The following is a 17,894-nucleotide window of genomic DNA, read 5'->3' as shown; positions in this document are numbered from 1 at the left end:
GGAACGGGGAAACACCCGCTCAGCGGATTCTCGTATCGGCGGACTAAAATTTCACATTTTACAGTAGAGAAAGTGCATTACAGAAGGTAGAAATACATAACCATGCAAAAAAAGGGTAGAAATACATAACCATGCACAAAAAAAGGGTAGAAATACATACACAGGGTAGGTATACATGCTCAGTTATTGGTACAGGCTATTTGCACGTGGTGTATTGGCCAGCCCTGATTCTAGCATTATTTATATATATAAATCTATCTATTGGTGCTGTGACGGCGGCGGCGAGGTCGGCGGCAGCCCGAGGCGAGCTCGCCTCATCAGGTTGTACTCGAGCAGCCTCTGCGCATCCGGTATCACCTCCTTGACGCCGTCGAGCGCGCGAAACCGCTCCGCCCAGGCCGCCAGCAGCGGCGTCGCGGCGGCGTCGAGCAGCCTCACGCCGCACATGGCCTCGGACGTGTGCAGCCACCCGACGAAGCCGCCGAGCACGACGTCCACGAGCCCCACCGTGTCCCCGCCAAAGAAGCCCTTCCCCTTGGAGCACTCCCCAAACGCTCGCTCCAGCGTCTCCAGGGCGGCGCCGACCCGCCCCGCCGCCTCCGCCCTCTCCTCGCCGGTGCGTCCGCCGTAGACGGGCAGCCACGCGCTGAGCAGCTCGCCGTCGACGTAGGAGGCCCAGAAGCGGGCGACGGCGCGCTCGTGCGGGTTGCGAGGGAGGAGGCGCGGGGAGCTGGCCGGGAAAGCCTCGTCGAGGTACTGCACGATGAGCTGCGACTCGGGGACGGGCTTGCCGTTGTGGATGAGCACCGGCACCCTCTTGTGCACGGGGTTGGAGGCGAGGAGGAGCGGGCTCTTGCCGTCGAAGAGGCCCACCTCCTCCACGTACGCGTAGGGGAGGCCCTTGAGGTTGAGGGCGAAGCGCGCGCGCAGAACGAACGGGCTCGACCAGTACCCCACCAGCGTCAGCTCCTCCTCCATGCCGACTGGCGTAGTACTCCTACCAGCGAGTAGTGGTGACCACTGATAAATGGCGGCTAGACTTTTCACAGTACTACTGGGGTACTATATAGTTGGTTTATGATCACGTGCTAATTTTTTTTACAGTACTATATAGTTGGTTTTCGATCACGTGCTCTATGATCAAGTGATTCGTCATGCATGACGTTGAGCCAGACTTTGCTATCAGTATTTCTTAGTGCGGCATCGGTTTACTCTGCTCTCTCTGTATTAAGCAGATTTTTTATTTTGAGGTAATCACGTGTATCATTAATCAGAAATAAGAAGAATACAAAGCATGCACGTGGAACCGACCAGAAGGAGTACTACACCAGCCAAATCACCAAGGTCCCCACCCCCTCCAGTCACCGGATAAGACGACCGAGGAGGCAGGGACCGGCGGCGACGTGGACGAAGGCTGGGAGCAGCGGTTCGCCAACCCAATCGCCTTTCTCGGACGGTTGTTGAAGCGAAGCGGTGTAAGAAGTTCCCACAAGTATTAAGCAGACTTATTACAGCCCCTCAAGCGCTCCCGCAAAAGTATGGACTGGCGCGTTTGAACTTTTTTCTTTCTTCATTCAACGCGGTGTTGTAAAAGTCCACCGTCCATGCATTCGAATTCTCACCACGTGCAAACTGATTTCTAGTTGGTCGAATCTTGAGATCCGTCATGTAGTCCCGGCTGCGAGCCGGGGGACATAGTTGTCGGTGAAAATCGAGTCGACGGCACGCGATGGCGATGTTCTATGTCATTATTACCTTAATGAAGGCATCGTCGTGTAAATACTGTCGAGCTATTCGTGCTGCTCCGGGGGAAACCTTAAGATCTGGTCTTCCAGATCGGACGATGGCAGCACTGCGGTGTCGTTTCTCTCTTGGGAGCATTGTTTGTGGAGCAGCGCCGGAAGACAGAGGAAGAGGTGGAGCGGCTTCATCTTGCACGGAGCTTTGGTGAAGATGTCAAGTCATGCCTGGTCGACAGGTGTTACACTGTGTCATGTCTATTCGGCAGGTGCTACGGACGAGGGATTTTCCAGAGTCTTCGCATCTGGATGGACGAGCGTAGGCGATGATGGCGTTGACGGATGGCTGGACTGGCAAGGATGATGTGGATCTTGTTGGGGAACGCAGTATTTCAAAAAAATTCCTACGATCACGCAAGATCTACCTAGGGATGCATAGCAACGAGAGGGGAGGGTGTGTCTACGTACCCTTGTAGACCGAAAGCGGAAGCGTTAAGTAACGCGATTGATGTAGTCGAACGTCTTCGCGATCCAACCGATTAATTACCGAACGCACGGCACCTCCGCTATCTGCACATGTTCAGCTCGGTGATGTCCCTCGAACACTAGATCCAGCTGAGGCCGAGGGAGAGTTTCGTCAGCACAACGGCGTGTTGACAGTGATGATGAAGTTACCGACGCAGGGCTTCGCCTAAACACTACGACAATATGACTGAGGTGGAAATATGTGGAGGGGGGCACCGCACACGGCTAAGAGATCAACTTGTGTGTCTATGGGGTGCCCCCTTCCCCCGTATATAAAGGAGTGGAGGGGAGGCCGACCTCCTATATGGCGCGCCCAAGGAGGGATTCCTACTCCTAGTAGGAGTAGGTTTTCCCCCTTCCCTAGTTGGAGTAGGAGAAGAAGGAAGAGGGAGAGAAGGAAAGGGGGGCCGGCCCCCCTCCCAATTCGGATTGGGCTTGGGGGGCGCGCGCCTCCCACTTGGCCGCCTCCTCCTCTCTCCCACCATGGCCCGTTAAGGCCCATTAACTCCCCCACGGGGTTCCGGTAACCTCCCGGTACTCCAGAAAATGCCCGAACCTATCTGAAATCTTTCCGGTGTCCAAACATAGCCTTCCAATATATCAATATTTATGTCTCGACCATTTTGAGACTCCTTGTCATGTCCGTGATCACATCCGGGACTTCGAACTATCTTCGGTACATCAAATCACATAACTCATAATATATATCATCATCGAACGTTAAGCGTGCGGACCCTACGGGTTCGAGAACTCTGTAGACATGACCGAGACTCATCTCTGGTCAATAACCAATAGCGGAACCTAGATGCTCATATTGGTTCCTCCATATTCTATGAAGATCTTTATCAGTCAAACTGCATAACAACATACATTGTTCCCGTTGTCATCGGTATGTTACTTGTCCGAGATTTGATCGTCGGTATCATCATACCTAGTTCAATCTCGTTACCGGCAAGTCTCTTTACTCGTTCCGTAATACTTCATCCCTCAACTAACTCATTAGTCACATTGCTTGCAAGGCTTATAGTGATGAGTATTACCGAGAGGGCCCAGAGATACCTCTCAGATACACGGAGTGACAAATCCTAATCTCGATCTATGCCAACTCAACAAACACCATCGGAGACACCTATAGAGCATCTTTATAGTCACCCAGTTACGTTGTGACGTTTGATAGCACACTAAGTGTTCCTCCGGTATTCGGGAGTTGCATAATCTCATAGTCATAGGAACATGTATAAGTCATGAAGAAAGCAATAGCAATAAACTAAACGATCATAGTGCTAAGCTAACGGATGGGTTATATCAATCACATAATTCTCTAATGATGTGATCCCGTTCATCAAATGACAACTCATGTCTATGGCTAGGAAACTTAACCATCTTTGATTAATGAGCTAATCAAGTAGAGGCATACTAGTGACATTTTGTTTGTCTATGTATTCACACATGTACTAAGTTTCCGGTTAATACAATTCTAGCGTGAATAATAAACATTTATCATGATATAAGGAAATATAAATAACAACTTTATTATTGCCTCTAGGGTATATTTCCTTCAGTCTCCCACTTGCACTAGAGTCAATAATCTAGATTATATTGTAATGACTCTAACACCCATGGAGTCTTGGTGTTGATCATGTTTTGCTCATGAGAGAGGCTTAGTCAACGGGTCTGCAACATTCAGATCCGTATGTATCTTGCAAATCTCTATGTCTCCTTCCTTGACTTGATCGCGGATGGATTGAAGCGTCTCTTGATGTGCTTGGTTCTCTCGTGAAATCTGGATTCCTTTGCCAAGGCAATTGCACCAGTATTGTCACAAAAGATTTTCATTGGATGCGATGCACTAGGTATGACACCTAGATCGGATATGAACTCCTTCATCCAGACTCCTTCATTTGCTGCTTCTGAAGCAGCTATGTATTCCGCTTCACACGTAGATCCCGCCACGACGCTTTGCTTAGAACCGCACCAACTGACAACTCCACCATTCAATAAAAATACTTATCCGGTTTGTGACTTAGAGTCATCCGGATCAGCGTCAAAGCTTGCATCGACGTAACCGATTAAGACGAGCTCTTTTGTCACCTCCAATAAACGAGAAACATATCCTTAGTCCTTTTTAGGTATTTCAGTATATTCTTGACCGTTGTCCAGTGATCCACTCATGGATTACTTTGGTACCTCCCTGCTAAACTAATAGCAAGGCACACATCGGGTCTGGTACACAGCATTGCATACATGATAGAACCTATGGCTGAAGCATAGAGAATGACTTTCATTTTCTCTCTATCTTCTGCAGTGGTCGGGCATTGAGTCTGACTCAACTTCACACCTTGTAACATAGGCAAGAACCCTTTCTTTGCTTGATCCATTTTGAACTTCTTCAAAACTTTATCAAGATATGTGCTTTGTGAAATTCCAATTAAGCGTCATGATCTATCTCTATAGATCTTGATGCCCAATATATAAGCATCTTCACCGAGGTCTTTCATTGAAAAATTCTTATTTAGGTATCCTTTTATGCTATTCAGAAATTCAATATGATTTCCAATCAATAATATGTCATCCACATATAATATCAGAAATGCTACAGAGCTCCCACTCACTTTCTTGTAAATACAGGTTCTCCAAAAGTCTATATAAAACCATATGCTTTGATCACACTATCAAAGTGTATATTCCAACTCCGAGATGCTTGCACCAATCCATAAATGGATCACTGGAGCTTACACACTTTGTTAGCACCTTTTGGATCGACAAAACCTTCTGGTTGCATCATATACAACTCTTCTTTAAGATATCCATTAAGGAATGTGCTACCTCTTGAGCGTGCGTTGGTTTTCCCTTGAAGAGGAAAGGGTGATGCAACAAAGTAGCGTAAGTATTTCCCTTAGTTTTTGAGAACCAAGGTATCAATCCAGTAGGAGACTACACGCAAGTCACCTAGTACCCGCACAAACAAACAAGAACCTCGCAACCAACACGATAAAGGGGTTGTCAATCCCATCACGGTCACTTACGAAAGTGAGATCTGATAGAGATAATAAGATAAATATTTTTGGTATTTTTGTTGTATAGATTGAAAAGTAAAGATTGCAAAATAAATAGTAAACTAGAATTGTAGATCGGAAACTTATATGATGTAAAGTAGACCCATGGGCCATAGGTTTCACTAGTGGCTTCTCTCAAGATAGCATATATTACGGTGGGTGAACAAATTACTACCGAGCAATTGATAGAAAAGCGTATAGTTATGATGATATCTAGGCATGATCATGAACATAGGCATCACGTCTGTGTCAAGTAGACCGAAACGATTCTACATCTACTACTACTACTCCACACATCGACCGCTATCCAGCATGCATCTAGAGTATTAAGTTCAAAAGAACAAAGTAACGCATTAGACAAGATGACATGATGTAGAGGGATAAACTCAAGCAATATGATATAAACCCCATCTTTTTATCCTCGATGACAACAATACAATACGTGCCTTGCTTCCCCTGCTGTCACTTGGGAAGGACACCGCAAGATTGAACCCAAAGCTAAGCACTTCTCCCATTGCAAGAAAGATCAATCTAGTAGGCCAAACCAAACTGATAATTCGAAGAGACTTGCAAAGATATCAAATCATGCATATAAGAATTCAGAGAAGAATCAAATATTATTCATAGATAATCATATCATAAACCCACAATTCATCGGATCTCGGCAAACACACCGCAAAAAGAATTACATCGAATAGATCTCCAAGAACATCGAGGAGAACTTTGTATTGAGATCCAAAGAGATAGAAGAAGCCATCTAGCTAATAACTATGGACCCGAAGGTCTGCGGTAAATTACTCACACATCATCGGAGAGGCTATGGTGTTGATGTAGAAGCCCCTCCGTGATCGAATCCCCCTCCGGCAGATCGCCGGAAAAGGTCCCCAGATGGGATCTCGCGGGTACAGAAGGTTGCGGCGGTGGAAAAGTGGTTTCGTGGCTCCCCTCGATGTTTTCAGGGTATAAGAGTATATATAGGAAAAAGAAGTAGGTCGGCGGAGCTGCGAGGGGCCCACGAGGGTGGGGGCGCGCCTGCCCCCCCTGGGCGCGCCACCCTACCTCGTGGCTGCCTCGCTGCTTCCTTGACGTCCACTCCAAGTCTCCTAGATTGTGTTTGTTCCAAAGAAGATCCTCGCGAAGGTTTCATTCCGTTTGGATTCCGTTTGATATTCCTTTTCTGCGAAACACTAAAATAGGCAAAAAAACAACAATTTGCACCAGGTCTTCGGTTAATAGGTTAGTCCCAAAAATAATATAAAAGTGCATAATAAAGCCCATAAACATCCAAAAAAGATAATATAATAGCATGGAACAATCAAAAATTATACATACGTTGGAGACGTAACAAGCATCCCCAAGCTTAATTCCTACTCGTCCTCGAGTAGGTAAATGATAAAAACAGAATTTTTGACGTGGAATGCTACCTAACATAATTTTCAATGTATTTCTCTTTATTGCGGCATGAATGTTTAGATCCGAAAGATCCTAGACAGAAGTTTAATATTGACATAAAAATAATAGTACTTCAAGCAATGCTAACCAAGCAATCATGTCTTATCAAAATAACATAGCCAAAGAAAGCTTATCCCTACAAAATCATATAGTTTGGCCATGCTTCATTTTCGTCACACAAAATGCTCCCATCATGCACAACCCCGATGACAAGCCAAGCAATTGTTTCATACTTTAGTATTTTCAAACTCTTTCAACTTTCACGCAATATATGAGCGCGAGCCATGGATATAGCACTTTGGGTGGAATAGATATGATGATGGAGGTTGTGTGAGAAGACAAAAAGGGAGAAAGTCTCACATTGATGTGGATAATCAACGGGCTATGGAGATGGCCATCAATTGATGTCAATGCAAGGAGTAGGGATTACCATGCAATGGATGCACTAGAGCTATAAATATATGAAAGCTCAACAAAAGAAACTAAGTGGGTGTGCATCCAACTTGCTTGCTCAAGAAGACCTAGGGCATTTTGAGGAAGCCCATTGCTGGAATATACAAGCCAAGTTCTATAATGAAAAATTCCCACTAGTATATGAAAGTGACAACATAAGAGACCCTCTATCATGAATATCATGGTGCTACTTTGAAGCACATGTGTGGAAAAAGGATAGTAACATTGCCCCTTCTCTCTTTTTCTCTCATTTTTTTGGTCCTCTCTTTTTTGGCCTTTCTCTTTTTTTCCTTTTTTTCGAAGAAATTTCCTCACATGGGATAATGCTCTAATAATGAAAATCATCACACTTTTATTTACTTTACAACTCAAGAATTACAACTCGATACTTAGAACAAAATATGACTCTATGTGAATGCCTCCGGCGATGTACCGGGATATGCAATGAATCAAGAGTGACATGTATGAAAGAATTATGAAGGTGGCTTTTCCAGAAATACGATGTCAACTACATGATCATGCAAGGCAATATGACAATGATGAAGTGTGTCATAATAAATGTAATGTTGGAAAGTTGCATGGCAATATATCTCGGAATGGCTATGGAAATGCCATAATGGGTAGGTATGGTGGTTGTTTTGAGGAAGATATAAGGAGGCTTATGTGTGATAGAGCGTATCATATCACGGGGTTTGGATGCACCGGTGAAGTTTGCACCAACCCTCGATGTGAGAAAGGGCAATGCACGGTACCGAAGAGGCTAGCAATGATGGAAGGGTGAGAGTGCGTATAATCCATGGACTCAATATTAGTCATAAAGAACTCACATACTTATTGCAAAAAACTACAAGTCATAAAAACTAAGCACTACGCGCATGCTCCCAGGGGGATAGATTGGTAGGAAAAGACCATCGCTCGTCCCCGACTGCCACTCATAAGGAAAGCAATCAAAGAACACCTCATGCTTCAAATTTGTCACACAACTTTTACCATACGTGCATGCTATAGGACTTGCCAACTTCAACACAAGTATTTCTCAATTCCATAATTACTCAACTAGCACAACTCTAATATTACCACCTTTATATCTCAAAACAATTATCAAGAATCAAACTTCTCATAACATTTAATGCACTCTAGATGAAAGTTTTTATTATACCCATCCCGGATGCCTATCATATTAGGACTAATTTCATAACCAAAGCAAATTACCATGCTATTCTAAAAGGCTCTCAAAATAATATAAGTGAAGCATGAGAGATCAATAATTTCTATAAAATAAAAACACCACCATGCTCTAAGAAGATATAAGTGAAGCACTAGAGCAAAATTATCTAGCTCAAAAGATATAAGTGAAGCACATAGAGTATTCTAATAAATTCCGTTCATGTGTGTCTCTCCCAAAAGGTGTGTACAGAAAGGATGATTGTGGTGAACTAAAAAGCAAAGAATCAAATCATACAAGATGCTCCAAGCAAAACACATATCATGTGGTGAATAAAAATATAGCCTCAAGTAAAGTTACCGATAGATGAAGACGAAAGAGGGGATGCCTTTCGGGGCATCCCCAAGCTTAGGATTTTGGTTGTCCGTGATTTTTACCTTGGGGTGCCTTGGGCATCCCCAAGCTTAGGCTCTTGCCACTCCTTATTCCGAAATCCATCAAACCTTTACCCAAAAACTTGAAAACTTTACAACACAAAACTCAATAGAAAATCTCACGAGCTCCGTTAGTATAAGAAAAGAAACCACCACTTTAAGGTACTGTAATAAACTCATTATTTATTTATATTGGTGTTAAATCTACTATATTCCAACTTCTCTAAGGTTCATACCCCCCGATACTAGCCATAGATTCATCAAAATAAGCAAACAACACACGAAGAACAGAATCTGTCAAAAACAAAACAGTCTGTAGTAATCTGTAGGTTTCGAATACTTATGTAACTCCAAAAATCCTGAGAAATTAGGACATCCTAGATAATTTGTATATTGATCTACTGCAGTTGGAATTAGTATTTTATCGCTCTCTGATTAAAAACGAAAATTATTCTCATGAGCGCATACTTTCTGTTTTTTCAGCAAGATCAAATAACAATCATCCAAGAAGATCCTAAAGGCTTTACTTGGAACAAACACTAATCAAAACATAAAAAAACACAATCATAACAGAGGATAGATGATTTATTTATTAGTAAACACGAACAAAAATCAAGGAATAAAAATAAAATTGGGTTGCCTCCCAACAAGCGCTATCGTTTAACGCCCTAGCTAGGCATAAAAGCAAGAATAGATCTAGGTATTATCATCTTTGGTCTTTTTAATAGGGTTTTGCTCGGATCCGGGAGGTTCCTTACGCTTCCCTTCATACTCGGAGATCTTTAGATCTAGAGAATCCAACCTCTTATTACAAAGAGTGATCAACATATTCATGCGGTGAAGGTTCCCACTAACATTTTTAAGGGGTTCGAGAGATTTTTGCAAAATTTTAGTTACTTCGCATATTTTCTCAAAAACTTGGGTTCCCTCTTGAGTATGATGGAGTCCCTTTTGTGGGGGTAGTATTCCTAATATTCCCTTTATAATCTCATATGCAATATTGGGATCAACGTCAATAAAACTCTCTTTGGCGGAAAAGTCCAAGAGTTGTATATGGGACATGGTTAGCCCAACATAAAAATTACGAAGCAAAATCTTGAAATCCCCCTATAGTGCAATTATGATAGGATTATATCATCCTGTACCAAGCATCTTTTAAGTTTTATCCTTGTCTTTGTTTGAAGTGAAGAACTTCAAAATCGGGAGACAAAGGAAGAGAAGGAGGGCTCGCCATGAAGACGAAACAAACAATCTAACACAGAGATACACAAGAGGCAAGCGAAAAGAAGCAAATGGAAAAAGGGCGAACAGAAAAGAGGCGAATAAAACGGCAAGGGTGAAGTGGGGGAGAAGAAACCAGGAGGCAAATGGCAAATAATGTAATGCGAGGGATAAGAGTTTGTGATGGGTACTTGGTATGTCTTGACTTGGCGTAGATCTCCCTGGCAACGGCGCCAGCAATCCTTCTTGATACCTCTTGAGCATGCGTTGGTTTTATCTTGAAAAGGAAAGGGTGATGTAGCAAAGTAGCGTAAGTTTTCCCTCAGTTTTTGAGAACCAAGGTATCAATCCAGTAGGAGACTACACGCAAGTCACCTAGTACCTGCACAAACAAACAAGAACCTCGCAACCAACACGATAAAGGGGTTGTCAATCCCTTCACGGTCACTTACGAAAGTGAGATCTGATAGAGATAATAAGATAAATATTTTTGGTATTTTTGTTGTATAGATTGAAAAGTAAAGATTGCAAAATAAATAGTAAACTAGAATTGTAGATCGGAAACTTATATGATGTAAAGTAGACCCGGGGGCCATAGGTTTCACTAGTGGCTTCTCTCAAGATAGCATATATTACAGTGGGTGAACAAATTACTGCCGAGCAATTGATAGAAAAGTGCATAGTTATGATGATATCTAGGCATGATCATGAACATAGGCATCACGTCCGTGTCAAGTAGACCGAAACGATTCTGTATCTACTACTATTACTCCACACATCGACCGCTATCCAGCATGCATCTAGAGTATTAAGTTCAAAAGAACAAAGTAACGCATTAGGCAAGATGACATGATGTAGAGGGATAAACTCAAGCAATATGATATAAACCCCATATTTTTATCCTCGATGGCAACAATACAGTACGTGCCTTGCTGCCCCTGCTGTCACTGGGAAAGGACACCGCGAGATTGAAACCAAAGCTAAGAACTTCTCGCTTTGCAAGAAAGATCAATCTAGTAGGCCAAACCAAACTGATAATTCGAAGAGACTTGCAAAGATATAAAATCATGCATATAAGAATTCAGAGAAGAATCAAATATTATTCATAGATAATCTTAATCATAAACCCACAATTCATCGGATCTTGGCAAACACGCCGCAAAAAGAATTACATCGAATAGATCTCCAAGAACATCGACGAGAACTTTGTATTGAGATCCAAAGAGAGAGAAGAAGCCATCTAGCTAATAACTATGGTCCCGAAGGTCTGTGGTAAACTACTCACACATCATCGGAGAGGCTATGGTGTTGATGTAGAAGCCCTTGATAACCCACAAGTATAGGGGATCGCAACAGTTTTCGAGGGTAGAGTATTCAACCCAAATTTATTGATTCGACACAAGGGGAGCCAAAGAATATTCTCAAGTATTAGCAGCTGAGTTGTCAATTCAACCACACCTAGAAACTTAATATCTGCAGCAAAGTGTTTAGTAGCAAAGTAATATGATAGTAGTGGTAACGATGGCAAAGGTAACATTATTGGTTTTGTAGTGATTGTAACAGTAGCAACGGAAAAGTAAATAAGCAAAGATCAATATGTGAAAAGCTCGTAGGCAATGGACCAGTGATGGATAATTATGTCAGATGCGATTCCTCATGCAATAGTTATAACATAGGGTGACACAGAACTAGCTCCAGTTCATCAATGTAATGTAGGCATGTATTCTGAATATAGTCATACGTGCTTATGGAAAAGTACTTGCATGCCATCTTTTGTCCTACCCTCCCGTGGCAGCGGGGTCCTATTGGAAAGTAAGGGATATTAAGGCCTCCTTTTAATAGAGTACCGGACCAAAGCATTAACACTTGGTGAATACATGAACTCCTCAAACTACGGTCATCACCGGTAAGTATCCCGATTATTGTCACTTCGGGGTTAACGGATCATAACACATAATAGGTGACTATAGACTTGCAAGATAGGATCAAGAACTCACATATATTCATGAAAACATAATAGGTTCAGATCTGAAATCATGGCACTCGGGCCCTAGTGACAAGCATTAAGCATAGCAAAGTCATAGCAACATCAATCTCAGAACATAATGGATACTAGGGATCAAACCCTAACAAAACTAACTCATTTACATGATAAATCTCATCCAACCCATCACCGTCCAGCAAGCCTACGATGGAATTACTCACGCACGACGGTGAGCGTCATGAAATTGGTGATGGAGGAAGGTTGATGATGACGATGGCGACGGATTCCCCTCTTCGGAGCCTCGAACGGACTCTAGATCAGCCCTCCCGAGAGAGATTAGGGATTGGCGGCGGCTCCGTATCATAAAATGTGATGAATCCTTCTCTTTGATTTTTTTCTCCCTCAACGAGTATATATGGAGTTGGAGTTGAGGTCGGTGGAGCACCAGGGGGCCCACGAGGCAGGGGGCACACCCAGGGGGTAGGCGCGCCCCCACCCTCGTGGACAGGGTGTGGGCCCCTGGCCTTGATTCTTTCGCCAGTATTTTTTATATATTCCAAAAATATTCTTCGTTGATTTTTAGGTCATTCCAAGACTGCACAAAAATAACACCATGGCAATTCTGCTGAATACAGCGTCAGTCCGGGGTAGTTCCATTCAAATCATGCAAGTTAGAGTCCAAAACAAGGGCAAAATTGTTTGGAAAAGTAGATACGATGGAGACGTATCAACTCCCCCAAGCTTAAACCTTTGCTTGTCCTCAAGCAATTCAGTTGATAAACTAAAAGTGATAAAGAAAAACTTTTACAAACTCTGTTTGCTCTTGTTGTTGTAAATATGTAAAGCCAGCATTCAAGTTTCCAGCAAAGATTATGAACTAACCATATTCACAATAACATTTAGGTCTCATGTTTACTCATATCAATGACATAATCAACTAGCGAGCGATAATAATAAATCTCGGATGACAACACTTTCTCAAGACAATCATAATATGACATAACAAGATGGTATCTTGCTAGCCCTTTCTGAGACCGCAAAACATAAATGCAGAGCACCCCTGAAGATCAAGGGCTGACTGGAAATTGTAATTCATGGTAAAGAAGATCCAGTCAAGTCATACTCAATGTAAACTAACAATAATACATGCAAATGACAGCGGTGCTCTCCAACTGGTGCTTTTTTAATAAGAGGATGATGACTCAACATGAAAGTAGATAGATAGGCCCTTCGTAGAGGGAAGCAGGGATTTGTAGAGGTGCTAGAGCTCGGTTTTGAAATAGAGATGAATAATATTTTGAGCGGTATACTTTCATTGTCAACATAACAACCGAGAGATCTAGATATCTTCCATGCTACACACATTATAGGCGGTTCCCAAGCAGAATGGTAAAGTTTATACTCCCCCACCACAAACAAGCATCAATCCATGGCTTGCCCGAAACAACGGGTGCCTCCAACTAACAACAATCATGGGGGAGTTTTGTTTGCAATTATTTTGATTTGATTTGAGCATGGGACCGTGCATCCCGGTGACCAGCCATTTTCTCGTGAGTGAGGAGCGGAGTCCACTCCTTTTGAGAATAACCCGCCTAGCATGGAAGATACAAACAACCCTAGTTGATATATGAGCTATTCGAGCATACAAAACAGAATTTTTATTTGAATGTTTAGAGTTTGGCACATACAAATGTACTTGGGACGGCAGGTAGATACCGCACATAGGAAGGTATGGTGGACTCATATGGAACAACTTTTGGGGTTTATGGAGTTGGATGTACAAGTAGTATTCCCGCTTAGTACAAGTGACGGCTAGAAAGAGACTGGGAAGCGACCAGCTAGAGAGCGACAACAGTCATGAACACGCATTAAAATTAATCAACACTGAATGCAAGCATGAGTATGATATAAATCACCATGAACATAAATATCATGGAGGCTATGTTGATTTTGTTTCAACTACATGCGTGAACATGTGCCAAGTCAAGCCACTCGAATCGTTCAAAGGAGGATAGCACCCTATCATACCACATCACAACCATTTTAATAGCATGTTGGCACGCAAGGTAAACCATTATAAACTCCTAGCAAATGAAGCATGGCATGAGCAACTATAATCTCTAATTGTCATTGCAAACATGTTTCATTCATAATAGGCTGAATCAGGAACGATGAACTAATCATATTTACAAAAACAAGAGAGGTCGAGTTCATACCAGCTTCTCTCATCTCAATCAGTCCATCATATATCGTCATTATTGCCTTTCACTTGTACAACCGAATGGTGTGAATAATAATAATAGTGCACGTGCATTGGACTAAGCTGGAATCTGCAAGCATTCAATTCAAGGGAGAAGACAAGGTAATATGGGCTCTTTGTTAGATCAACAATAATGCATAAGAGAGCCACTCAACATTTTCATCAAGGTCTTCTCCTCTTGACCCCCAAAGAAAAGAAAGGAAACAAAACTATTTACACGGGAAAACTCCCAACAAGGAAAAGAAGAACGAGAAATCTTTTGGGCTTTCTTTTAATTATTACTACTACAAGCATGGAAGGTAAACTAGCTAAAAGCTACAACTATTTTTTTCTTAAGGTTTTTCAAACACACAAGAAGAAAGCTTAAAACAGAAAATAAACTAGCATGGATGATATAATGAAAAAGTATGAGCACCGACAACTGGCATGAGTGTGTGAACATGAATGTAATGGCGGTGAGAGATACATACTCCCCCAAGCTTAGGCTTTTGGCCTAAGTTGGTCTATGCCCATGGATCAAAGCTACCCTCTCCGGTGTACTGAGGAGGGTCCTCGGGGTGCCACTGGTTGGCTATCTCCTCCGGATCCCACTAATAAACAAACTGATGGTGAGGATCAAGTGGTGGCTCTGGCTCTGGAGCTAATGTCAGGCTCTGGTATGCATGAACGGCCTCCGACAAAACAAGGTACGTGCCTGAAAATATGTTGAACAAAGAGGGAGCGGGCAAGGTAATAGTCTCAAAGTAATTCTTATCAAATATCAGTCTATAGTTAAGCATCTTCTTCTTATTCTTAACAATAAAATCATGTGCTACCATACTCTTATAATCTGAAAAACACGAGGCAACAACTTTTCCTCTTTCTCATAGTGCCTAATAGGTACGTTAAAGTGTGCAGCAAAGCGAGAGGCGAAGATGACTGCCAAGACGGGACCCTTTGTACGGTTCAGATTTAACCGTTTAGCAACAATAGCGCCTAAACTAAAAGTGGTATCACGAAACAAAGCATGGTGCAAAATAACAATATCAGGGGCACTAAGATTTCCACAGTTCCCGCGACCAATTAAGCATCTACTAGCAAATATTGCAAAGTAACATAGAACATGAAAATGTATGCTAGTGATTCTTGCATCGGAAACTTTCCTTGTTTCCCCTACAACAATCATATCAATAAATCCCTCCACATCATTACGATGTGGTTCCTCTATGCTGCCCTCAAAAGGTATCCTACAAACTCGGCAAAAATCATAAAGTGACATCTCCTTATGCTCATCATATAAATAAAATTCCACCGAAGGTGGCGATCTCCTAGCATGGAAATGAAAATTTTGCACAAAAATATTGGTGAGTAAGAGATACTGTTCACGCTGGTCATGGAGGAAGTCGGTGAGGCCCGCATTCTCAGCCAAATAATAGAAATCTTCATAAATCTCGGCTTCTCTCAAGAACACATCACAAGGCCATTCGCACGGTCGAACCTCCGTAGTACGAGGGAGATTATACTTGGGCTTCTTATTCTCTTCACTTTGCTTATCCTTCGAGCTTCGGCTCGATGAGCCCCTCAAAAATCTCTTCATCTTTTTCTGAAAATTTATGATTTTTTTGGTAACTTAAAATAAAAGTGAACCGAACTCAACAAAATTGATAGCAACTACTCCTACAAGTGCCTAGAGGCTATATCATGCATTAAAACTACTTTTGACCACATAGATTTGACATGCAAGCTCAAGAACAGGGTCACCTAAGCAGCAAAAATTTGCTAAATAAAGCACTAGAACAAAAACTAATTGGACCATTGGAGGAGTCACATACCGAAGAACAATCCCCCAAAGCAGTTTTGTGAATGGAGCAAGGAGATCGAAAATGGCAGCAAGATGAGCTAGAACACGGTTTTGAGCTGGTGGATGATTTTTTCTGGAGGAAGATGAAGTGTGTGGGTGCAAGAATAAGTGGAGGGGACCCACGTGGGGTCAACGAGGTAGGGGGGCGCGCCCAAGGGTGGGCGCACCCTCCACCCTCGTGGGAACATGGTGGGCCCCCTTGGTGTGTTCTTAGTGCCAATAATTCTCAAATATTCTGGAAAAAATCATATTAAATTTTCAGGGCATTTGGAGAACTTTTATTTTCGGGGTATTTTTTATTGCAAGGATAATTCAGAAAACAGACAGAAAATACTATTTTTACTTTATTTAATATAAATAACAGAAGGTAAAAAGAGGGTACAAAAGGTTGTGCTTTCTAACTTTATCCATCTCATGCTCATCAAAAGGAATCCACTAACAAGGTTGATCAAGTCTTGTTAACAAACTCATTCCGAATTGCATGAAACCGGAGAAATTTCGAATAACACTAGGTTACCTCAACTGGGATATACACATCCCCAACAATAAGAATATCATATTTCTTCTTGGCAGTAGGAAGAGGAAATTCAAAACCTCCAATAGTAATCGTTGAAATTTTTCCAATAGAATTGATACTGTGGACTTGAGGTTGTTTCCTCGGAAAGTGTACCGTATGCTCATTACCATTAACATGAAAAGTGACATTGCCTTTGTTGCAATCAATAACATCCCCTGCAGTATTCAAAAAGGGTCTACCAAGGATAATCGACATACTATCGTCCTCGGGAATATCAAGAATAACAAAGTCCGTTAAAATAGTAACGTTTGCAACCACAACAGGCACATCCTCACAAATACCGACAGGTATAGCAGTTGATTTATCAGCCATTTGCAAAGATATTTCAGTAGGTGTCAACTTATTCAAATCAAGTCTACGATATAAAGAGAGAGGCATAACACTAACACCAGCTCCAAGATCACATAAAGCAGTTTTAACATAGTTTCTTTTAATGGAGCATGGTATAGTTGGTACTCCTGGATCTCCAAGTTTCTTTGGTATTCCACCCTTAGAAGCATAATTAGCAAGCATGGTGGAAATTTCAGCTTCCAGTATCTTTCTTTTATTAGTAAGAATATCTTTCATGTACTTAGCATAAGGGTTCATTTTAAGCATATCAGTCAAACGCATAAGCAAAAAGATAGGTCTAATCATTTCAGCAAAGCGCTCAAAATCCTCATCATCCTTTTACTTGGATGGTTTAGGAGGAAAAGGCATGGGTTTCTGAACCCATGGTTCTCTTTCCGTACCGTGCTTCCTAGCAACAAAGTCTCTCTTATCATAACATTGATTCTTTGATTGTGGGTTATCAAGATCAACAGCAGGTTCAATCTCTACATCATTGTTATTGCTAGGTTGAGCATCAACATGAACATCAGCATTAACATTATCACTAGGTTCATGTTCATTGCCAGATTGTGTTTCAGCATCCTAAATAGAAATATCATTGGGATTCTCAGGTGTGTCAACAACAGGTTCACTAGAAGCATGTATAGTCCTATCATTCTTCTTCTTCTTCTTCTTCTTCTTCTTCTTAGAAGAACTAGGTGCATCAACATTAGTTCTGTGAGAATCTTGCTCAATTCTCTTAGGATGGCCCTCAGGATACAAAGGTTCCTGAGTCATTTTACCCCCTCTAGTCATAACTCTAACAACATTATCATTTTTCTTATTATTTAATTCATTGAGCAAATCATTCTGAGCCTT

The 17,894-nt window shown here is 42.1% G+C and overlaps 1 protein-coding gene across 1 annotated transcript in view; it reads right to left on the bottom strand.

Annotated features, from left to right (window-relative positions):
* Positions 1–116: 116 nt before the first annotated feature.
* LOC125535770 (probable glutathione S-transferase GSTU6) overlaps positions 117–17,894 on the bottom strand; it is a 140,314-nt gene continuing 122,536 nt past the window's right edge. Inside the window, exon 3 of the mRNA XM_048698844.1 lies at positions 117–1,062. Coding sequence (XP_048554801.1) covers positions 259–1,062 — 804 coding nt within the window. The 3' untranslated portion in view covers positions 117–258. The remainder of the gene's footprint in view (positions 1,063–17,894) is intronic.

The sequence above is a fragment of the Triticum urartu genome, chromosome 2 (assembly GCF_003073215.2).
Source record: "Triticum urartu cultivar G1812 chromosome 2, Tu2.1, whole genome shotgun sequence".
Lineage (NCBI taxonomy): Eukaryota > Viridiplantae > Streptophyta > Magnoliopsida > Poales > Poaceae > Triticum > Triticum urartu.
This window is presented reverse-complemented; position numbering and strand designations above follow the sequence as displayed.